General features: G+C 50.3%; 6 protein-coding genes across 6 annotated transcripts; 5 read left to right on the forward strand and 1 right to left on the reverse strand.

Annotated features, from left to right (window-relative positions):
- Positions 1–554: 554 nt before the first annotated feature.
- On the reverse strand, positions 555–3,416 carry HO133_000731 (uncharacterized protein; the record flags this gene model as incomplete). The annotated part of the gene is made up of 3 exons (XM_037291668.1): positions 555–951; positions 2,062–2,863; positions 2,915–3,416. The coding sequence occupies 3 exons, from the start codon at positions 3,414–3,416 to the stop codon at positions 555–557; spliced, it is 1,701 nt and encodes a 566-aa protein (XP_037152030.1).
- A 4,369-nt stretch (positions 3,417–7,785) lies between these two features.
- Positions 7,786–8,505, forward strand: HO133_000732 (uncharacterized protein; the record flags this gene model as incomplete). The annotated part of the gene is made up of 1 exon (XM_037291669.1): positions 7,786–8,505. The coding sequence occupies one exon, from the start codon at positions 7,786–7,788 to the stop codon at positions 8,503–8,505; it is 720 nt and encodes a 239-aa protein (XP_037152031.1).
- Positions 8,506–10,760: 2,255 nt separating this feature from the next.
- Positions 10,761–13,709, forward strand: HO133_000733 (uncharacterized protein; the record flags this gene model as incomplete). The annotated part of the gene is made up of 4 exons (XM_037291670.1): positions 10,761–11,174; positions 11,505–12,038; positions 12,084–12,308; positions 12,330–13,709. 4 exons carry the CDS (start codon positions 10,761–10,763, stop codon positions 13,707–13,709), a joined length of 2,553 nt encoding a protein of 850 aa, XP_037152032.1.
- A 33-nt stretch (positions 13,710–13,742) lies between these two features.
- HO133_000734 (uncharacterized protein) lies at positions 13,743–15,290 on the forward strand (the record flags this gene model as incomplete). The annotated part of the gene is made up of 3 exons (XM_037291671.1): positions 13,743–14,719; positions 14,795–15,042; positions 15,079–15,290. 3 exons carry the CDS (start codon positions 13,743–13,745, stop codon positions 15,288–15,290), a joined length of 1,437 nt encoding a protein of 478 aa, XP_037152033.1.
- A 22-nt stretch (positions 15,291–15,312) lies between these two features.
- HO133_000735 (uncharacterized protein) lies at positions 15,313–17,150 on the forward strand (the record flags this gene model as incomplete). Its single annotated transcript, XM_037291672.1, has 5 exons — positions 15,313–15,326; positions 15,410–16,344; positions 16,465–16,625; positions 16,683–16,928; positions 17,025–17,150. The coding sequence occupies 5 exons, from the start codon at positions 15,313–15,315 to the stop codon at positions 17,148–17,150; spliced, it is 1,482 nt and encodes a 493-aa protein (XP_037152034.1).
- Positions 17,151–20,991: 3,841 nt separating this feature from the next.
- HO133_000736 (uncharacterized protein) lies at positions 20,992–21,621 on the forward strand (the record flags this gene model as incomplete). The annotated part of the gene is made up of 2 exons (XM_037291673.1): positions 20,992–21,098; positions 21,150–21,621. 2 exons carry the CDS (start codon positions 20,992–20,994, stop codon positions 21,619–21,621), a joined length of 579 nt encoding a protein of 192 aa, XP_037152035.1.
- Positions 21,622–22,183: the final 562 nt, after the last annotated feature.

Raw genomic sequence — 22,183 nt, forward strand, 5'->3', positions numbered from 1 at the left:
AGGGGATCCCAATTCAGCAACACTGGTTGTTCCCCGAGGCAACGGAACGGAAGGAAGGATGGGAGGAAGGAAGGAAGGAAGGATATATTTTTCCAACAGGCAAGGGGACAGACGGGAAGGACATTATACACACACACGGCAGGCCGAAGTTCACTTATCATTATCATTCTTCCGGGACGGGGGGGGCGGCATCATCGATGGCAAGCAAGCAAGCAAGGACGAAAGAAACACAGAGAGGAGAAGAAAAAGACCTAGAAATACCCTAGCCTCACGGCTTGACACGACCGAGTCGAGGAGCCCCACGGCTGGATCTTGCGCTGTATGTGGAGGAGGCGGCATTATTTAAGTCGAACCATATCATATTCGTTTATTTCTTGGGTGTGGGGGGAGGGGGGGAGGGAAATGGGGGAGGCATATTGTAATTACGCGAGGGCGGGCACCGTGTATGTAGCCGCGAGCTTGGCTGAGACAGAAGTGACTGTATGACTTGATCGAGAGATGCATCGGTGGTATTTGTCATGAATTTGGATTTTGGATTCCCATCGTGGTGATGTCTATATCTCGCTCCCGAGCCTCTCCTGCCGCAGCTCCTCTACCCGTCGCTCGCTAAGCTCGGGCAGGAGGCGGACCACGATCAATTCGAGAATTGCATACCCAAGGTGCTTGTTCAGATACCCGTCTCCCCAGACATCCAGCTCGCCTTCCACCTCGGCAACCCAGTCCTCCGTGTCCTCACCACCGAAGAATCGCTTCCAGACGGCAGTCGGCAGCAGGGAGAGTAGGGAAATGGCGCAGGTGCGTTTGATCTTGCTGATGTCGCTGGCGGAAGGAGCTGGAGGAGCGGGCGGCGGGAGACAAGAATTGGGAAAAATGGTTGGGCGGAGAGTGCGAAGCAAAGTCGGCAATAGTTGTGATGGTTGAAAGTACGTGTGGAGGGAGTGGTGCATATACCTGTCAAAGCCAACGAGCGTCAGAAAGTACCGATCAGGAACATTGAAAGCTCGGTTAGACGGAGAGTCGTTAAGACCGAGATGAACGCAGGGGACGGATTAGTGATGATGCAAAGATGACTGAAACAGGCAGGCGCAAGACGTGGGAAATTGAGGTCTGAACTCGAGACGGGGAAAGGGTCGGGCAGCCTTGCAGAATGCGTGCTGCGCAGGATTGCTTTCTGACCGCCTTCTCCTTGCCTTGCACTTGGCGCCGAAATGCAGATGGCTTGAAGATGATGAGCGGTTGGCGGCGGGGGGGGGGAAGTGATGCGAAATTAGGACTCTTTTTGCTGACGGGCCCCTTCGGCCGATCATTGTTGATCATTCGGCAGTGGTTGTCTCGTTAAGCTGCCGAGCGATTGAATCAAGCTTGCCCTGATTGACACGCCAAGCAACAAGAACAACAACAACTTTTGTTTTTTGGTTGCAAGGAAGAGTGCATCAATGGTGGAGATACTTTATCGAGACAGTATATCTAATCAAACAAGAGAAACTCAAGGGGTGTGAAATGAGGAGAAAAAAGATATAATATTCTAATGTCAAAAGGATAAAATAAAATAAAAAAAGCACAAAAAATAAAAAAGAGGCTAAAGGGAAAAGGGAAAAGGTGTGGTAGCGAAAGCGGTAAGTGCGGGAAGAGTGGGGAAAGTCTAGGCTCTGCTTTCGCTCGCCCTGTGTCTTGGCACCTTGGTAGGGAAAAAAAGAGGAAAAAGGGAAAAAAGGGGAAAACGCACGACGAGGGAAAGAGGACCGAAAGGGGGACTGAAGGAGGACTGGAGAAGGACTGGAGGAGGACTAGAATGCAGGCCTGATTTTAGCTTTGCATCGTCTGTCCTCAACTCCTGCAACACGATAACGGGGCGAGTGTGCTACCATTCCCCGCGCATCTTAGCTTCACCTCAAAGGGTAGGCCAAAGCAATCCAATGCCTCCATACATGCGCGTTATGTCCGGATGCAACCACAACGAAGTCAGATGACTGAAAACGCATGCGGACTCATATGCGCTTCGGCGAATTGCAGGGATCCACGAGCCAACGACAACGCAGAAGAGACTTGTACTGCACTTACTGGTCGAGGATGCCGTCGGTGGCGGCCAGTCCAAGGGGACCGTGGATCAGCTGGTATTGAAGCAATGCCAGAGATCCAGAGAGCCAGGGCATCCGTGAACGGAGATCGAGCAGAACGGAGATGACGGAGAGCACTTGGAAACTCAGCATCGGCTGGGGCCGGTCCGATTTCTCTTCCATGCGCCATGATTCGCTCCACCCTGATGTCTTTGCTGTCGATTTCGTGCGCATTGGTCGCGAGGATGCGGTAATGAAGCCGAGCATGACAAAACGTATTGTCATGAACGTCAAGAAGCCGTATTGTAAGATTCGCCAGAACGCAGACGAGAACGGGGATCGTCTGTCGTCCTTAGTAGCTTCCTCGCTCTGGCCTTTCTCCGCAAGGAGGCCAAATTTCTCAAGACGGCTCCTGGTATCAACCTTGATCTCTTCACCCGTAGCTTTTGGCTCTATCCTCGCTTTGACCGCGTCGACAAGCGTGGTGATGCCGCCCCATAAGAACCAGCCTTCGCAGACCTTGCCGCCGATGGAATTGCCCAGGATGCTGTCTGCAATGACATCGGCAACAAGGGTCCGTAGACACGCATTCTCGAGGTCTTCCGTAGGTAGTAGCACGGCTAGTGCGCCCTGCACCAAAAGCTGCCTGTATGCTGCTTCATGCTCCTGCTGCTCGCTCGCGGTCGATGGGACAGCCGGGTCAGGCACCGGCGAAAGTGCTGGGTGAGGAATCAAGCTGTGGTATATGACATGAGGGTCCGTATGTAGGGGTGGTAGATGTTGCGATCGATGACTGACTCGGTATGCTGTTGCCCTGTTAGCTGGAGCTCTTGCGCATCGAGCCTGGACCTGCCGACCATGGATATGACCTTCAATCAACTCTGGTATCTCATCGAGTATCAAGCCCTCAAGGTCGACGGTCCTTAATCTGCTCTCCAACGCTCTTGTGCAATGAGCCACTATCCGTACCACCTCCTCCACGAAGCCTTGATCCGGGGTGATCTTCCCATACCAGCTGTAGACCAAATCCTTGACAACGACGGCAATAATGGCGTAGAGCTGCAGATCCACATCGTTGCTGCTCGTCAACGGAGGTAAGAGCTCGTCGATGGGACGAGGCTCCGCGTGACTCTGGGGGCAGAGCACGCGTCTTACCAAGGCGGCCGTCGCTTTGTCCGAGACATCAGAGGGCCCTGTTGACCGAGCCGGGGACGACTGTCGACTTCTCGAGGAGGGCCTTGAGCGTGGAGGCGGTGTTGAGGTGGATTTTGCCGCTATCGAAGTGCTACTGAATGTAGGGATGGCTTTGGGGCGCGGCTGAAGATTCGATGGGGGCCGGAGAGAAGGTTGAGTCATCATGGGGCATGAAGATGTGTACGAGGCATGCTGAATGGCTTGAGTAGTTTAGCCAGAGACCAGAGACTTTCCCATTGACCGGCCTTGGGAGTGAGAAATCTTCTCTCAACCGAATCGCAGCTTCCCTGGATTTAATCTTGGCACTCGCTTAGTCATAAAATTGAAACCATTTTGCCCAACCTCCATCAATGCCAACTGCTCTTCTATACAAGATAGCATTATACGAATTGTGTATATTTAAATCAAGCTAGAAATCAAAGCATGTTGTGGTTCCTGGAGTGTCGTCTTCGCATGACAACAAAAACAAGGGCAACACTTCAATTGCACAGACCCATATTATTGGCGCTATGTCTCCAAGAATTTGTGATTGGGATTAGAGACTACCTTGGCTATGCTACGAAGTGAGAGATATAGCTATCTAGCTGTAAGCTTTGTCTGACCAGAATACGGTCCTGTATGCCGTCTCTCTTCTTTCACCACTACCAAATACCGACCCCATCGACCGCCACCGGGCCCTGCTGGAAAGGCGATGTGCGCCCATGCGTTACCCCAACGCCCACCATCGGCACTCCGGTTTCGTCTGACACAAGCTGGAGTTGTAGCAACACTCTTGGCGCAGATAGAACGTGAGTGTATCTGCTTCTCCATTTTTGCCTATCTCCTTGACCCGGACCTTGGCCGTGGGGTAGTTTGGAAGCGGTCACGATGCCGTTTACAGCAGCAAGACATTAATGTCGAAGTCGTGGTTTTCAGTGAAAGCCCCAGCAGCTCCTTCTCCTCCTCTAAAAACAACATTGTCAGAAGCGGCGAGATCTTACTTAACAACAGCAACAGCGCCTTTCTCATGGACTTGCTTTGCTATTTTTTTGATAGCAGGAAAATGTGTGGGTGGCTTGTGGAAATTCGTGTTGACATTGATTATGCGGTGATTGAACTTGAGCTATCTGAAACTTGGACGACTTTTTGCTTGGGTTTGTCGGTTTTTCCAGGTGGACCGCAGGGCAAGTACTACTATACGCTAGCGCGCGAAAAGCTTGATCCATCAAGTCCCAACAGGGCTCGACGTTGCTCTGCTTTTGACTTTAGTTGATGGTAGCCATAAGAGAGCGGGCTTCGCGCTATTCACATCGTGCTTCTCTCAAAACCTGCTTGCGCCAAAGGCTATGATTGATATCCTGGGGATGAAATACATGTCATCGGGTCCTCGAAGACTCTTGTGACATTTAGTATTGCAGGCTTTATTCAAGCTTATGACTCCAGGGACGAATCCTACCACCGGACCAGAGAAAGCCAATCGAGCGGCAAGAACGAGAAAAATGGTCCCGGTGTCACAGTAGCTATGGTCCTTGACAATGTCTCTTCGTCCCAAATGTACACGGCCCAGTGGTAGTTCAGGACCGGATGGCCTAGGGTATCGTAGTGGTAGAGGGGAAACGCCTGCTTTGGACTGCTTGATAGGAAGCGACACCGGTGTTGACTTCCCACTGGAAAACCTCCTTGCAGGGATCGTTGTTTCGTCACTGTCCTATACTTGAGATCCTGGTCTGGGCCCTGATAAATGTCGAGCCAAGATTTCACATCGTCAAACCTCAACCAGTCTTGGTATTCTTTTCTGAAGGCCGCCTCTCTGCTGTCAGGGCATGAAGTCATTGCGGTTGGAAGAACGGCGCCCTTGGGGATCTGGACAGGAGACCGAGAATGCACATGGTCCGATACATGTACAGCTCCTTCCTTCCCCACCCTCGGCAACAGCAATCTCCAGCCCAATATTCCCTGTAGTATAGTCAGGGTTAGCTCGCCTATTGTAGCGCAAGCCAGAGCTGATTCTGTAGGCCAGCCACCACGACGAAGGTTTGCGTTGATACTCTCCGACGTGGCTGACAGCGATGGGATGCTGGATACTGGGCTCTCTACTCTTCGTACCGATATTACTGTCCAAAAGCCTCACAACTCCTTCTCTACAACCGTTCAAGATAACATTTGTACACAGCCAATCCACGACTGCAGCTTCTCACAGGCCATAGGCATTTATTGGACTGGCCGCGACTCGTAGATGCATTCGACTTGGCTTTCTCTCGGTAGCGGACAGTCATTGGATGCGGCGACAGCAAGGGTGCAAAATGGAGGATTCTCGGAAGAGGCTCGGTATGTCACTCGCGTGGGGTACATAAAGTGAGAGGGGTTTCTTAGCAAACTCGTAAAATGGCAATGAAGAGAGGGCAGATGCTCTGCCAAGTGTTGATGCCAGCAGCACGCGAGAAGGGAAGACACTCATGAAGGTCGCCATCGACTCCTGACATGGTCGTTTTCTGAACGGAGCGTACGATTGGTGACAATGGCATCACTTCCATGTCTTTTTTCATATCCACTCAAGACGAGTATGATGCTCCGAGTAACTTCGTCAGCAAAATCTACACCAGAACCATCTATTTCCCTCCTTTATTATTTTTGATATCCCAATTTCCGTATCACCATCTTTTGGTCTGAGAGATCATCCGCTATCCTTCCTTTGTCTTCTCTGATATCCTAGTTTCCGTCTCAACCTCTCATGGTCTCTTCTCCCCCGAAGCCCCTGCTTGCCTCAGGACCGCTGGGGACGCTGGGGAGACTTGCTGTAGTCTTGGCCCTTCTTCCTTCTAGTTCTCCGTGTTTGTAGATCACAGTTCGTCCGTCTGCAGCATCGGTAACCTTTCCACTATTGTTTCCGGAAAAGTGCTTATCTACATCTTCCTCCTCCTCGTCGGTTCCTTCTCCGTTCCCATCCTCAGACCCAGTGGTTCTGGAGACGATGCAAGGGATTGAGGTGCATCTCGGAGATCTTTGTGCGGTATCTATCGGGTCAAGGGTCCAAGATCAACGTACACAGCTTGCTCAAGGGTGGTGAGATCGGCGCACGTCTTGAAAATGTCAAGCTTCATGTAATAATCGAAGAGCTTCTTCGAGTTCGAAGGCGCCTCAGGATAGCGTGTTTCAGTGGCTGATAGGACCCAAGACAGCAGCTTTTGAAGTTAGAAACCCCTTAGAATGTGTCATTTTCACATAATCTTGCCCAATTGACTGTGGCATCTCATTGGACTATTATCCCACATCTCTTCCAAAAGACCGGTGGTTTCTCCGAGGACAGCAGCATCTTTCCGCAACGCCCCGTTGATCTCTAGAATACCATGGCACTTCCGGGGGGCTATTCCTCCAACGCCTTAGGCAGAAGACGGGTAGTATGATCTGTAGGAGATAGAAGACACGTTGGCCTTCTCCTTGTGGCTCGACCCACGAGTGTGGGATTCGACGGAGCAGTCGATCAGGGCACTGCGGAATATAGCAGAGAACACAGTATCACGATGGCCTTTTCGCCAAGGACTGCGATGCTTCGCCTTGCGTTTCATGATAAAGTGGCTCGAGCGAATCGTGTCGCCGTCGTCGATCGCTAAGGGCACTTCTCGTAGCACTAAAACAACACTCCCGTGGTCTTAACAGTTTTCAGTTGCAACTCCGCCTCCCATCCCGCTCCATCTCTTCCTCCATACTGTTGAAATGGAAACCACAGCCCCAATGCACGTTCGTGAAGGATAGTCCGCATCATCCCACCTCGATGAATGCAACATTCTGACTGTGTTACGTTCTAAAAGAATCTGGCCTCTGTTACAGGTATTCCCACGGATCAAGATCAGTCTCATTACTTCCGGATCTAGTCACCAGATATCTCAGGAACCTCAGGAACCCAGGAATTTCCGCCGTTCATGTAGGATAAAACATCGACTTGTGTAATGATAGCAGACATCCGACTCTCTTGTTTCGGTTGCCACAGAAGCGGATTTATGCAAAGGAGTTTACTATGCGTCAAACATTATGAATCACTGCAGCTATGTTCCCTCACTGTCGTCATTGATTTGATGTTTAGAAATCATTAACGGGGAAATATAGTTAGGGTGGTGGGCGGCGTCATCTAATGCTTGTTGCTTAAACAGTGCTTCGAAGACAGATCGCAAGGCCACTTGTCAGCTTCGATCTTGGGTCACGGACAGTGAACGTAGGAAATCGACACTCTTGCGTACACTATTTGCTTACTCTGGGCCGCAATGCAGAAATGGCGAAGTGATGGACCCATCCTTTGAGATCCTTCACCAGCCTCGGAAACGACCTCGAATGTCTCATGTTTCTATTTCTGCCTGGTGAGGATTCAAGGTGAGAATATAAGTATCTGTAGATTTCCTCTGGTCTTTCTCATAGAAGAGCATATACATAAATGAAGATATCGAGTATTCACGAGAACCAAGACACCCTCAATCAAAGCTTTCAGAACCAAAGCAAGCAGAACCAGCACAGCCCAGAACCCAAACGCCCAAAACCGAAAGCCAAACCCCAACACCACAAAATGTCTTACACCATCGTATCAGGCGACAACTTCTGGTCCATCGCTCAAGCCCACGGTACCACCGTCGCTGCCATCGAGGCCGCAAACCCTGGAGTAAACCCCAGCTCCCTTCAAGTCGGCCAAGTTATCAACCTCCCTGGCGGTGGAAGCTCGGCACCCAGCAACGGCGGCGGTTCCAGTGTCGGTGGTGGCTATGTTGCGTACAGCGGCCCCGCTTCCAACTTCCCTGACCCAAGCACCTGGGCCAGCTACGACACCCTCTGGTCCCAGAACTCCACCCTGATGGCCCTTAACGACAGCCCCAGCGAAGTCGGCTTCATCAAGGCTGCCATCGACCAAGTCGCCCCCGAGTCCGGCATCGATGCCCGCGCTATCCTTTGCGTCATTATGCAAGAATCCGGCGGCAACGTCCGTGTCGGTACCACCAACAACGGTGTCGGAAACCCTGGTATCATGCAGTCCCACGCTGGTGTCGCTTTCAACCCTAGCGACCCCCAAGGCAGCATTCTCCAAATGGTTCGCGACGGTACTGAAGGTACCGCGTCCGGAGATGGCTTGAAGCAGTTGTATGCGAGGTACAACAACTACTACGAGGTTTTCCGCGGCTACAACTCTGGGTCTGTGGACCAGAACGATCTCAACGACCCCGTTGGTGCTACGGCTACCTATGTTCAGTCCGTTGCCAACAGGCTCATGGGTCATCAGTGGGCTGGCATGTAAGGGTTCCCGAGTGTTCATCATTCTGCGCGACAGGGCGAAATTGTGAGGGTAATTGAAGGGGTAGGGCGGGAGTATGTGGGTCGTTTGTATTGTATCAGGTTTGGATAGGAGCATAGTGTTGTTTAGCAATCTTGTAGATCCGTCTTGCATTATTTGTCATTTCAACATTGATCTTCTTGACCTCACGATTGAACTGTGAAGAGAAGGAGAGTGAATAAAGACGGAGAAAGAACTATAGAAATGTTTTTGGCGAAAGTGAAAAAAGGCCCACCCCTTTGCTGCAGCCGCAGCGTGGGCTGCGTTTGCCGCGGGTGGGACCATTGAAGGGTGAGGCCCTCAAAACCCTAGGCCATCGGCCCAAACTTCGAGCAACCAGGTTTTTGTTGGGGGTGGAGGTGGGGGGCTCGCTCGCTGCGTGGGCAGCGCCTGCGGCGGGTGGGGGCGGTGGGGAGTGAGGCGCCCAAAACCCTCGGGCTTTGGGCCAGACAAATAGAAACACCAATGGCCTGCAGACAACCAGGGTTCTCTTGGGGGAGGGGGGGGGTGAATGGGGGGAACGCTGGAAGGGACGGTGGGGAGACCACTGTGGTAGACCAGACCTAAGATACGAGGGTTCAGTACGTGCTACTGACTTTGCACGCACCAGAGCCACACATATCACGGGAGGATATCTACATATTTGCGGACCGGATCAAGCGAGTCACCGCACTACGTGGTCACGGATTAGCTCAATCAAATCAAAGCCTGTCATTCAGAAGTGCAGCGAAGGCTTGATACGAAGTAGAGCTTAATTACAGCGGTAAGGCTACCATTTGTGAGGCACCAAGCATACAAACTTGATTTGACGAGATGGTTCAGCGCTACAGGCCAGCACCAGCCCTCATGCTTTAGCAATTGAAATAAACTCACTACGCACGTTCCGATGCAGATGTTAAGCGAGCTGCCTCCACGAAACTCTAGAACTTACAAGTCACGACGACAGACCCGAGGCTGAGCGAACCACTGTTGGAAAATGTATGAAGGATTGATTGATTAAGTAGCTATGAGAGTGCTGAGAGAAGGCTACTTATACCCCCATTTGCCACCTGATTGCCACCATGAAGGGGTAGCTACAACACAGGTGCTGCAGCAAATCTCAACAACCACAATTACATACAGACATTTCCAACCACATCTTCGTATTAATCTCAATGCGCCTCACGGAGCCACTGGTATACAGAAATTCATTAAGCAATTGAAGGCTAAGAAGCGTGCATGATTCGAGGCATACCAGTACTTCGGGAGGCGAAGAGACCCTTATCCCAGCGATGTCACACTAAATCGCCAGTCTTGTGAGCGGAGAGCTCCTCAGTTCAGCCGCCAGCAGCATCTATTCCCGCCTTGTAACTCCGCTACGTCTCAAAAGACTCCACAGCCCAAGGCGCTCCTAGATCCATAAGCACGGACCGCGTTCGCTATTTACGATACTCCCATCCCCCATGACTACCACGAGGCGCTAGATGCCTCCCAAGGCGAAGGAAAGGGATGACTGTGATTATGATGACGACTACGATCACGATGACACCAAGTGACGAAGCATAGTGTTAGGTAAATGGCCTGCAAATCATGAAGAAGGAACTAGAGAACCAAGGCTATTATATGCGGCAAATCTCCCGCATCTCCCGCATCTCCCGCATCTCCAATGGCCTGTGCAGCGAGGACGCTGGCTTTTTTCTCGTTTTGTGGGCACTATTACGAAAATCCGCTGGACATTGCATTAGACTTCTACTACTGTAGCCAGTACTTCTTCTTATTGTACACAGATTACATCCGCCATACACACGAATTGACTCCGTCTCGAAATTTCACATTATTCATAGGCATTAGAAACCAGTGTCTAGCCCTCCACGCGAGCGACCGCCCTGGTCAGGGTGGATAGGGTAGTAGGCGGTTTAGCAGATGTGGACGAAGATTTGGCCCGCGTAGGAGTCTCCGCGCCTGCCGCCACCGCCGCGTTCCGCTGAACTCTCCGCGTGGTAACAGAGCTCGAGGTGTGGACCGTCGAACTCGAGGAAGTACTTGAAGAGAACGCCAGAGGTTGGACTCTTCGTGATGTGATGGTGGTCGTCGACACAGAGACCGTGTGACTTGGGACTGTGCTCAGAGTCACCAGTACGGTTTGGACTTTCAGTGAAGTGACAGTGCTCGACACGGGCACCGTGGAAACGGTAGTCGTGCTTGACGATACCACTAGGGGTTGGACTCTCCGTGAGTATATGCTTGTACTGGAACTCGACCTGGGGACTGTGGAGCTTGAAGAGGGTGGTGCTGTTGCTGTTGTTGTTGGCTTTGTACTGGAACTCGACCTGGGGACTGTGGAGCTTGAAGAGGGTGCTGCTGTTGCTGTTGTTGTTGGCTTTGTACTGGAACTTGACCCGAGGACTGTGGAGCTTGAAGAGGGTGCTGCTGTTGCTGTTGTTGTTGGCTTTGTACTGGAACTTGACCCGAGGACTGTGGAGCTTGAAGAGGGTGCTGCTGTTGCTGTTGTTGTTGGCTTTGTACTGGAACTTGACCCGAGGACTGTGGAGCTTGAAGAGGGTGTTGCTGTTGCTGTTGCTGTTGTTGTTGGCTTTGTACTGGACCTTGACCCGAGGACTGTGGAGCTTGAAAGGGCGGCGCTGGAAGAGGGCGTAGAGGGGACCACGAGCGGTTGAACCTTTCTTGAGTATATACTCGTACTGGAAGTCGATCCCGGGACCGAAGACGCTGTTGAAGAAGGCGTGGGGGTTACCACCAGAAGTTGTACTCTTCGTGAGTATATGCTCGTGCTCGAAATTGAAGATGAGCTCGAAGATTGCGCAGAGGTTGTTGCCGCATAAAGCTGAACTCTTCGTGAGTAGATACTCGAACTCGAACTTGAACTCGACTCGGTGTTCGTGGAGCTTGGAGTTGGGCTCGAAGAGGGTATAGATGGTTCCACGTAGGGTCGAACTTTTCGTGAGTACGTACTTGTACTGGAGCTTAAACCCGATTCCGTGGAACTTGAGGATCCGCTTGAAAAGGAGGAGGAATTTGCAGAGACCGAGGATGAGCTAGAGGTCGGTATATCGTTGGACGAAGGCGCGCTGGAGGAAATAGTAGACGATGTGATGGATGCTGCAGCGCTTCGAGATGCGCTTGATGATGACATAGACGCCGGGATAGCTGAAGCACTAGTCGATAGAGGTGAAATTGTGCTGCTCGGAAACGTGCTGGACGGAGTCAAAAAGCTTGCAGTTGATGTCGAGCTTGCAGAAGCCAAGGACGTGCCGGATATCGGCATCGATGTTGCAGGAGTTGAAGATGTGCTGAGAATAGACGTAGAGCTCAAAGGAGTTGAAACTATGATGGATGAAGGCGTGGAGCCTACAGCAGCGGAATACGTGCTTGACGTTGGTGTTGAAGTCGCCGGACTCGGACCAGCGCTGGAAGAGAACGTGAAGGTAGCAGCAGCTGATGAGGTGCTGGCAGGCGTAGAACTTCCAGGTGTTGAGGACGAACTGGCAGACGCGGAGGTTTGCGGCACCGCGATCTCTACATTTATGTTGCGATATTGAGAGCTTGAAGACACCTTTGATGTCGACGTAGAGACTGAAAAGTTCGCAGACGTGCTGGTAGTCGCAGAATACCCAATTTCTGAAGACGAGCTCGATATGGGGATGGATGTGCTCGAATCACCAGAATTTGGTGTCGAGCTGGGAGATGTACCAGACAAAATGGTATTTCCTAATGAGAGAGTGGATATAGGCGCACTGGAAACGGGAGAGACGGCAGAGGATGAGGACGTACTCAAATCCCTTGGATAGGGTGTAGATGTTGTAGAACCAAGAGACGCGCTGAACGGAGCTGCGTTGCCTGCTAATAGGGTGGAATTAGATGTGGCGGCAGAAGACGTCTCCGAAGGAACAGTACTATCCGGGAACGTAATAGAGCCAGAAGATGCGCTAGGAGAAAGGTCGTTATCCAGTAAGATAGTGGTCGTAAGTGTGAAGGTTGCAGAAGCCGAAGAAGTCTCGGGAGAAGAAATTGCAGAGGAACCACCAGATGTAGGGGCGTCGGCCGGAGGGTCCGCGGATACATCGGAGGATGAGATGGCGTTGGGGTCGCTGTATGCGAGGACAACGACCTCAGGAATCCGAGACGTGCTGAATGTTGACGTAGTATCTGAAGTTGAGCTAGGGTCTGTACTAGTCAGATACGTGTTATATGTTGAGCTAAGATATGTACTTGAGACTGAGCTGCTCGAGCTGAAACTTGACGTCAAGGTTGCAAAGTCTGTACTCGAAACCGATATGACGAGATTTGTGCTTGACGACAGACTGAGCTCTGATTTTGATACCAGGCTGCTGAAATCTGTGCTCGAAGTCGAGCTAGAATTTATCTTGGATGACAGGCTGCTTAGGCCTGTGCTAAAAGTCAGACTAGAGTTTGCACTTAACGTTAGGCTGTTAGAGCCTGTATTCGAAGTTGAACTAGAGTCTGAACTTGATGTTGAACTGCTAGCAATTGTGTTTGACGTGGAGCTAGAAGAGGGGCTTGGTGCTGACGTGCCAGCGTCTGTGTTTGATGTGGAGCTAAAAGCATTGTTACTCGAAGTCGAGTCGAGGCTTGTGCTTAATGTTGAGCTGTTGGTGTCCGTAGTCGAAGTTGTGGTGCCGGGGTCAACACTCAGAGTGGAGCTGATAGAATCTGTACTCGCGGTCGAGCTAAAAGCAAAGGCAAGGGCAAATCCAACCGCCATAGCAGCATCTGCACTTGATGTTGAGCTGCTAGAAATTGTGCTTGAGAGCGGACTAGAGCCTGCTAGATCCGAGGTCGAACTAGATCCAGTAGTGGTAATTGAGGAGGACCCATTTGAAGAAAGGATACTCAGGGTCGACGACGTAATGGAAACAAATTTTGTGCTAGAAGAGGTGCTTCCTGGGTCTGTTGTAGAAGAAGTGCTCAATCCAAGGCCTGAGCTAGAAGCAATGCTCCCCAAGCCGGTACTCAATGACGTACTTCCCTGGTCAGCATCGGAGGTGCTTGAAGAACTGCTAGAAAGGGTTCCCGAGTCCATGCTAGAGGTGCTGTTCTTCAAGGTTGGGCCGGACATAGGAATAATGCTCGATGCAGAACCAATGCTAGAAAAAGCAGTGGTTTCGAGAGCGGTACTAGAAGAGATGCTCATGGGCATTGTAGTATAACTCGATCCGGAATCTGTATTGGAAGAAGACGAGATGCTCTGGCCGAGATCCGTGCTGGTAGAGGAAGAAACGCCCGAAATAGGGTTCATACTGCTAGAGGCCGATGTGGTCGAGCCAGGATCCGGAGTGGAGGAATTATTTGTGCTAGGAGCTATCGCTTTGCTCAAATTAGGGTCTGCACTCATCGATGACTTACTCGTGCCAACACTCATACTAGGAGTGGAGGGAGAAAAGGTGCTGGATACTGATGTTATGTTTATTCCGGGACCTGGATTCGCCAGGGTACTAGAGAATAATAAAGTACTCGGTGTATCGCCCGTAGTAGAAGCGGTGCTTGAACTGAGACCTGTGCTCGAGCTTGATGAGCTTGACCCATTTTTTGTACTCGCGAAAGAGCCGGAAGAACTCGATATAAAATTCATGCTAGAAGCACTACTTGATGCTAGACTTGCGCTGGAATTCGATGGACCTAATCCAGTATTAGTACTTGCGTTAGTACTCGAAGGTGATAGAGTAGTCGATATAGGATATGCGCCAGAAGTGCTGTTGAACGCGACAGTTGCGCTGGAAGCTGATGTGCTTGATCCAATGTTTAGGCTTGATGGGGCTACCGACGAGCTAATGCACCAAGGGTCATCACGTTTGCAGAGGCTCGCCGAAGCATTGCTGGACGTCGATATGATGGATCCAGGATCCATGCTGGAGGCGATGCTAGAGGATAATATGCTTGATATATGGTCAGTACTGGTAGAAGTACCGGCGATCGAGAGTCCTGTGCTAATCAAAGTACTCGTTGCTTGGCCTAAGCTCGAGGAAGGAGTACTAGAGATCGAGCTAACGCTTGATCCTAGATCCGAAACTGAGGAGCTGGAATTCGAAGAACCCGTGCCAGAAGAAGCACTCGATGCAGGAACCGAACTAGAAGAAGTTATGGAAAGTGCCGTGGAGCTAGATTCTAGGTTCACATTGGAAGTAGAGCTACTGGAACTTGTAGCGGCGCTAGACCCGGGGTCCGTGCTCGAAATAGTGCTGGAGGAAGTGTTGGACGAATGGCTGCCATAGATGCTAAAACTGGAGCTAATAAGTGATGCAGCGCTAGATCCGGGACCTGTGCTCGAAGAACTGCTGGGGGTAGCACTAGAAGGAGCGTTGGAACTAGTACTTGGAGAAGTAACCGAAGAGGTGCCCGAGGAAGTTTTCGATTCCGGATCCGCGTTGGAGGTGGTGCTGGGAGTAGTGCTTGGAGCAGCGTCGAAGAAAAGACCATTGATAGTCTGGGTAACAGCGGCAGAACTAGCGCTTAATCCAGGGTTCGTAGTAGACGATGAGCTTGGTTGAGAACCGGAAGAACTGCTCAAAAAGGTGGTAGATCCTGGGCTTGTACAAGATGATGAATTGGACAAACCGGTCGGAAAACTGGACGACGAGGTGGAAGAAAAGCTCGAGAAAGCTGTTATTCCAAGATCAATGTGGGAAGATGTACCCGATATCGATAACGAAGAGGTCATCAACGGAGAGCTGCCAATTGAAGAAAAGCTGCTCGTGGACAAGAGGCTACTACTCGACACAAAAGACGAATAACCACTGCTAGTCACAGACCCCGATGTTATGGGAGAAGTTGTTGAAGAAAAGCTAGCGCTGCTACTGCTACTGCTTGAAGGTTGACTGCTTGTTGACAAAATACTGCCGCTTGATGGAAGGCTACTTGACGGAAGGCTGCTCGACGGAAGACTGCTTGACAAAAAGCTGCTTGATAGTACGGTGTTTGACGGTACGGTGCTTGACGGTACGGTGCTTGACGGTACGGTGCTTGACGGTACGGTGCTTGACGGTACGGTGCTTGATGGAACGCTGTTTGACGGAACGCTGCTCGACAGTACGGACGGAAGGTTGCTCGATAGTACGCTGCTTGACAGTACACTGCTTGATGAAAGGCTGCTTGACGGAAGGCTGCTTGATGGAAGGCTGTTTGACGGAAGGCTGTTTGACAGAACGCTACTCGACAGTACGCTGCTCGACAGTACGCTGCTTGATAGGACGCTGCTTGATGAAAGGCTATTGGACGGAAGACTGCTTGATAGTACGCTGCTTGACAGTACGTTGCTTGATGAAAGGCTATTGAACGGAAGGCTGCTCGACAGTACGCTGCTTGATAGGACGCTGCTTGATGAAAGGCTGTTGGACGGAAGGCTGCTCGATAGTACGCTGCTTGACAGTACGCTGCTTGACAGTACGCTGCTTGACAGGACGCTGCTTGACAGTACGCTGCTTGATAGTATGCTGCTTGATAGGACGCTGCTTGATGAAAGGCTGTTGGACGAAAAACTGCTCGATAGTATGCTGTTTGACGGTACGCTGCTTGATAGTACGCTGCTTGACAGTATACTGCTTGATAGGACGCTGCTTGATGAAAGGCTGTTGGACGGAAAACTGCTCGATAGTATGCTGTTTGACGGTACGCTGCTTGATAGGACGCTGCTTGACAGTACGCTGCTTGACAGTATACTGCTTGATAGGACGCTGCTTGATGAAAGGCTGTTGGACGAAAAACTGCTCGATAGTATGCTGTTTGACGGTACGCTGCTTGATGAAAGGCTGTTGGACGGAAGGCTGCTCGATAGTACGCTGCTTGACGGTACGCTGCTTGACGATAAAACGCTTATGCTGCTACTGCTTGATGACGAAGAGATTGCTGAGGAAGAGCTGCTGCTTATGGCGCTTGATAATATGCTGGAGGACTGACCATTCGTCGAAGATAAAGAAATTGTTGGGGATGGAGTACTGGAGCTTATTGAAGAGCTTATTGAAGAGCTTATTGCAGAGCTTATTGAAGAGCTTATTGAAGAGATTGGCGATGAACTCGGCGGGTTGCTGGAAGACGTACTCGAGGAGAGAATTGATGCGGCAACTGAATATGTACTTGATGTACTTGGAGGTGTGCTCGAAGAAGTGCTAAAGGAAGTCCCCAAGTAGGTACTTATTACCGTGCTTGAGGACGTAGTTAAAGAGGTGCTTGAGGAGATGACTGTGAATACACTAGATGAAACGATAGACGGTGATGACGACAAGCTTGAGGAACCCGACGATAGAGTCGACAGTGATGATGAACTAGTTATTACTGAGGAAGGCATTGAAGACGAAGGCGTCGCTGTGGTGGAACTTGACGTGCCAGAACTTGACGTGCCAGAACTTGCCGGCGTGCTAGAACTTATCACCGTAGTATGAATTCCCTTAACAATACCTGCCGGCGGGGTAGAAGAACTTGCAAGTCCACTCGACAATGAGCTGATAGTAGATGATATTGTTGAAGACGAGGGGCCGCTGGGTGACAGTGTGGACGAAGGCGTTACTATGGTGGAACTTGAGGTGCCAGAACTTGAGGTGCCAGAACTTGAGGTGCCAGAATTTGCCGGCGTGCTAGAACTTACTGACGTAACATAATTTGCCATCTTAACAGCATTTGCCGACGTGCTAGAAGAACTTGCAAGTCCACTTGACGATGAGCTGATAATAGATGATTTTGTTGAAGACGACGAGCCGCTAGATAACGTGCTTGAAAGAGCGCTGGTGGTGGAAGATGCGGTTATTGATAAGGGACTAATGGGCGAGGTGGTTGAAGAAGAGCTGCCAGCCGTTGTAGTGACAGAGCAAACAGTAGAAGAACCCGATGTCGAACAGGAGGTGTTGGTAAAAGAACCTTGCCGGACACCCAAGAGACGATCATTATAATTGTTGCTGGAAATCTTCGCGGTTGAGTTCTTCAAGTTGCAAAGATCATTTTCAGTAGCCCAGGCCCATGCTGTACACGTAGTTCCATCGGTGAAAGTATAACCATCACAAAGAGATGCGCAGCCCGTTGCACTTGCCTCGTTGATTTGTATGTGGTAAGCACTGCCATCATCTTCAACACTGGCATCACCACAATAGATCAAGTAACTGTCATAGATTGTACCGGCCGCTGCTGGACATACAAGACCGCTGGAGGAGGCCGTGCCGGATGATGATGTGCTCGAAGTAGTAATACTTGAAACGATTGTGCTCGATGCTGTTGTTGCCGAAAGTACAGGCAGGGCCACGGCGGCGAGGGCAAGAAGAAAGCTGAGCTTCATATCGAGTCGCACCCAATATCAAACCCGAGGGTCTTGAGTAATCTCTTACGGTACAGTCGTAGCCTGAGAAGATGAACCACGCTTGAAGAGCGCCTTACTCTTAAGAAAGGCGGACGGCTATCACGGAAGTGGCCAAAACACCCCAACATCATCATAATTGATAGAGCACGGTGCGGTTAGAACGCCGACACTAAAATACCATGGATAGATTCGAAGCTTTCCTGTCAAGGATCTGTGTCACTGAGAAGAGAAACATCAATGTCTACCAGAGACGAACGCCACTCGAAAAGGTAGAAGCCACATCAAACTTTATAACCGCCTCAAATGGCCGAAGTCTAGAAGGTGAGAACTCACCAAAAGTCTATTGTGAAGCTCACTCAATATGATGGACACTAGGAAGGAAACAGTGGACAGGCTCGAGACGATGTTTAGACGCACATGTTTGACACCGACGTTCAACCCCTCGTCTTTGTCAGCGGAGACGAGAAACGCAGGTACAAGCAGTGTTTTACAGGCGCATTGGTTTCGTCTTCAAAACTCCATGTCCCTTTACGCAGGTCATGCAGAGATTCTCATCCAGAGATACAAGTACCCTCTATGCACCAATACCATGTACCGAGGCTTTCCGAAGAAGTGAGAACAACACTTACAGTTGTTTTTAGAAGAACCCTGTCTATCCACAGCAACTTTGTCGTCTAAATCAACAAGTACGACAGAGCAACGATAAGCGCCACAATCTGGGCGTCACTGAGATGGTGACCACTAGAACAATCCCGCTGTGGGGACGCTTCGGGGCGCGAAGGTCCGACACCGCGGAAACCTTCAAAACTTTCCTTGATACCATTTTCCCTATGCGAACATTCTGTGAGACCCGTCGGGAATCGCAAGAACCCTTGGAAGTAAAAGGCAAAAGCTCGTAATTAGGAAGATGTGGCGTGTATCAAGGGACCAGAACCGGTCGAATGACTCAGCTGACGACTTCTTGGTTTCTCAGCGTGCAGAATCTTCTGGTCGGATTAGCATACTTTGACTATTGGTGGAAAGGTGTGAACGTGAACCATGGTAAAAAGATTGCGATGCGTTGGGTATTGTGATGCAAGTGCCAAGAGATATCCAATCTAGCTGTGTTGAGATTAGTTCATGTTTTTTTCCCTCTAAATTGTCCTACACGTACTCGTACGGAGGTATAACGGTGCGCAAAAAGACTGCGTCTAAACATTGGGAATAAACACTTAGTTTGAGTTAAGCTCGATAGGAAGAAAGTAAGATGTATATAACTCCCATGCTTATCTACCTTAGAGAGCCGGACTTTAGCTTCTGGTAGGCCGATGTCCTAGGAAAGAGTATGCATCTCTGTATGAATCCATTGGAGATGAGAAATTATTAGCTCTTGAAACGCTCAGGTTCTCTCTGAAGTCAACCACCTCCACGCCTCTGCCGGCCTTTCCGACGTGCACTAATGGTGTGAGACATAGACGAAGGTATCGTTCAAGTTTGCTTCCTCCATATCCTTGCATCTCTAATTTAAGTCTCAGTTTGTATATTCAATGATCCTCCGTCTTCTTGAAGAGATGGTGGTAGGTTCAAGCTTGGTCAACCGTCTTTATCGAAGTGAAACCTGCCGACATTGCTCACTCCTGGCACCTAAATCTGGTACAGATTACCGCCACCATTAACCCTGAAGCCCAACTGTACTAGCTTGCTCAGGAGTCCCATGAACGTTACCCTCTCGGCATTGTCATACGCGTCATTCACGATACTTGCATACGCAAAGCTTCCGGTGCCCACTTGCCGCAGTGGGCTTGGATAATCTTGTGTCTCGCCACCCTCTCTTGTGTGTGTGAACTCATACAATTCAGTGATATAATATATTCACAATTGACATGGTTTTGAGTGCGTGCATACTTTCCGAGGCCCATAAGCTCTTAAGTCTTCTAAAATTGTCTTGGAGTTCAAGTCAATGCCCCCAAGAAGCCATGCTGACCTCGAAGTCTGCGTAGCTGGACGGTTAGATCACACACAATCTGCATAAAGCCCAAAGATATTCTTACGAGATATGATGGCCAACTCGTCACCGAGGCTTTTCCAGAGACATATACAGAATACACGTCATCTTCAACCCCAAGAACGAGCAGTGAAGCCATTGTCACTACCACTACATCAGCAATCGCTACGAGCTCAGTGCCCGCCGCGACCCTGTCACAGGCGATGATCATCTACCGTCGCGACATCTGTGTTTCAGATCACGGTGCGTCCGAACGCTCAAGCACGGCCTTCGAATACGACATCATGCCCGGCCAGTCCGTAGAGACATGCGAGGGCAAAGCCAGTTACCAAGCCCCAAGATACCAGCACCGGTACCCGCAGTAGAATTGTGGCGTCAAGAGCAACTATCCGATCAACATCGGCCCCTTTCAACCCCCACTGTCTTCAAGGCTGCTCGTACAATGGCAATTACCAAGTAGTCGGGAAGCTGAACTGCCCTCTTTTGGGGGCGTCATGCAGTGTTCCCACAGCAACTGCAGGGATATGCGATCTAGGTACTGACACTCCGGTAGTGTACGCGGAATGGTGATCCGGTGCCTTAGATGTCTATCCACCAGTTGCATGTATCTTCCCATGAATAAGCCATCACTTATGGAACCCAGCGGCACCGTCGCCACACCAATGTAGCACTATTCAAGACCGTACAAAAATGATTTCTTCAGACTTGTAATTGTAAGAGGTAGAAAGGGTTTGAGGAAAGAGTGTAAGGCTTTCTTAATGGCTGTGCTGCTTCGACCCAAGGTCTATCTTCCTCGTCACTCACCTCTCCCAACAAAGAATAATTGCCCGGCAACCTCACATGATTTGCTTCGATTAAGATGTCTCGAGCAAATCATGGGTGTTGAAGAGACAGAAAAATTGGTGCAAATATGCGCAGAATGATACATGCCAAGGCTCACTTTTCTTCGTGACTCTCGTGCTCTATATGCATTACTTGGAATCACAATCGGACCTTAGTTTTCCAATTTATTCCATTATCTCGGAATGTCGAGGACAAAAGCCCTCCCCTCTTCCGAGAAATTCCATCCCTTTAACAACGCACACGCTCTGAATCTACACAGACACACACAGTCAATTCCACGTATCTCCTACCAAGTTTCCAAAATACTACAACCACCTCTACAGGTATGTTCCACAAACACCTCGACCAAGCCTCCAAGAGGTACAAGGAGCATCCCAACGTTGCCGCGATGTACACCAGCCTCCCCAAAGACAAAGCACACAGACCACAGCGGTAAGTCCTGTTACTAACCATCATTAAACTCCTTCTCCTGACAGACACAAGAGCCCCAACCCAAGACTACCCTCCCAAAATCCGGGATTTCGCCTACGATAAACATGAATCGGAAACAAATACCCGCGACTTCATCGCCAAATTCGCCGACTTCGGCTTCCGAAGCCATCACAGGAGAGTGAACAACGGAGATCTGCTCTCGAAAGCCGGCGTTCTCGGCTACGAAAAAAAGAGGCAACTCCAGGATCCTTCTGTCGGTCTCAAGGCACAGTTTCCCGGCTGTTTCGACATGGACTACCATCCACCGCAACGCCAGGAGCGTCCAGTCTCGGAGACGACCACCACAACGGCCACGAATTCGGTATCCTCGGACCTCTCCGGTACTACTGACACACCTTCTCTCGCCACTAGCGCTACCATGGAGTCTCTCGAGGAGGGAAGCAACGGCAGAAGACCCCGAGGCATTCGTGACAACCCGCTGATACTTGCTGTCGCTGTTTGTATGTTGGAGTATATGAATTGATGGGGTTCAGACATGGTAGTGCCGTGCCTCTGAAGCTGATTGGCAACAATCGTCCATTTTAGAGTATTTTGATGGCGTGCAATGCTCATGTACTTGGAAAGACAATAATGAAATGATTTTTTCCCCATCGACGCGCATACATGAACCACCTGACTCGAATGAACCTAACAATGGGGCATGGTTGCAGAACATTGCCAAGAGTTCACTTATTTATTGCAGAAATTTAATTGCAATATTATGTTGTGTGCTTTAATAATCCAATTTAGAGAAGATTTTCACACAGAACCACTCGCCTCCAGGTCCACACAATCATCCCCAGACACTCTCACACACAAACCGCAACTCCAAACTCTCACCATCCAACGAACCATCGTGCCTTTTTCGGATCCCTCCAGCAGCTATTCCCAATACGAGAGCTGCTCATCCGGGGATCCAACGCCTGTCCAGTCCATGCTCAACTCTGAGATCTCCAATACCACAAACGATTCAATAACGGAGGCGCTGACTCCGGAACTGTGCAAAAGCGATGGAGATATTCAGATCCCGGAGGACAAGTTTGCAC

Source organism: Letharia lupina, assembly GCF_014066315.1.
Source record: "Letharia lupina isolate WasteWater1 chromosome Unknown contig_11, whole genome shotgun sequence".
Lineage (NCBI taxonomy): Eukaryota > Fungi > Ascomycota > Lecanoromycetes > Lecanorales > Parmeliaceae > Letharia > Letharia lupina.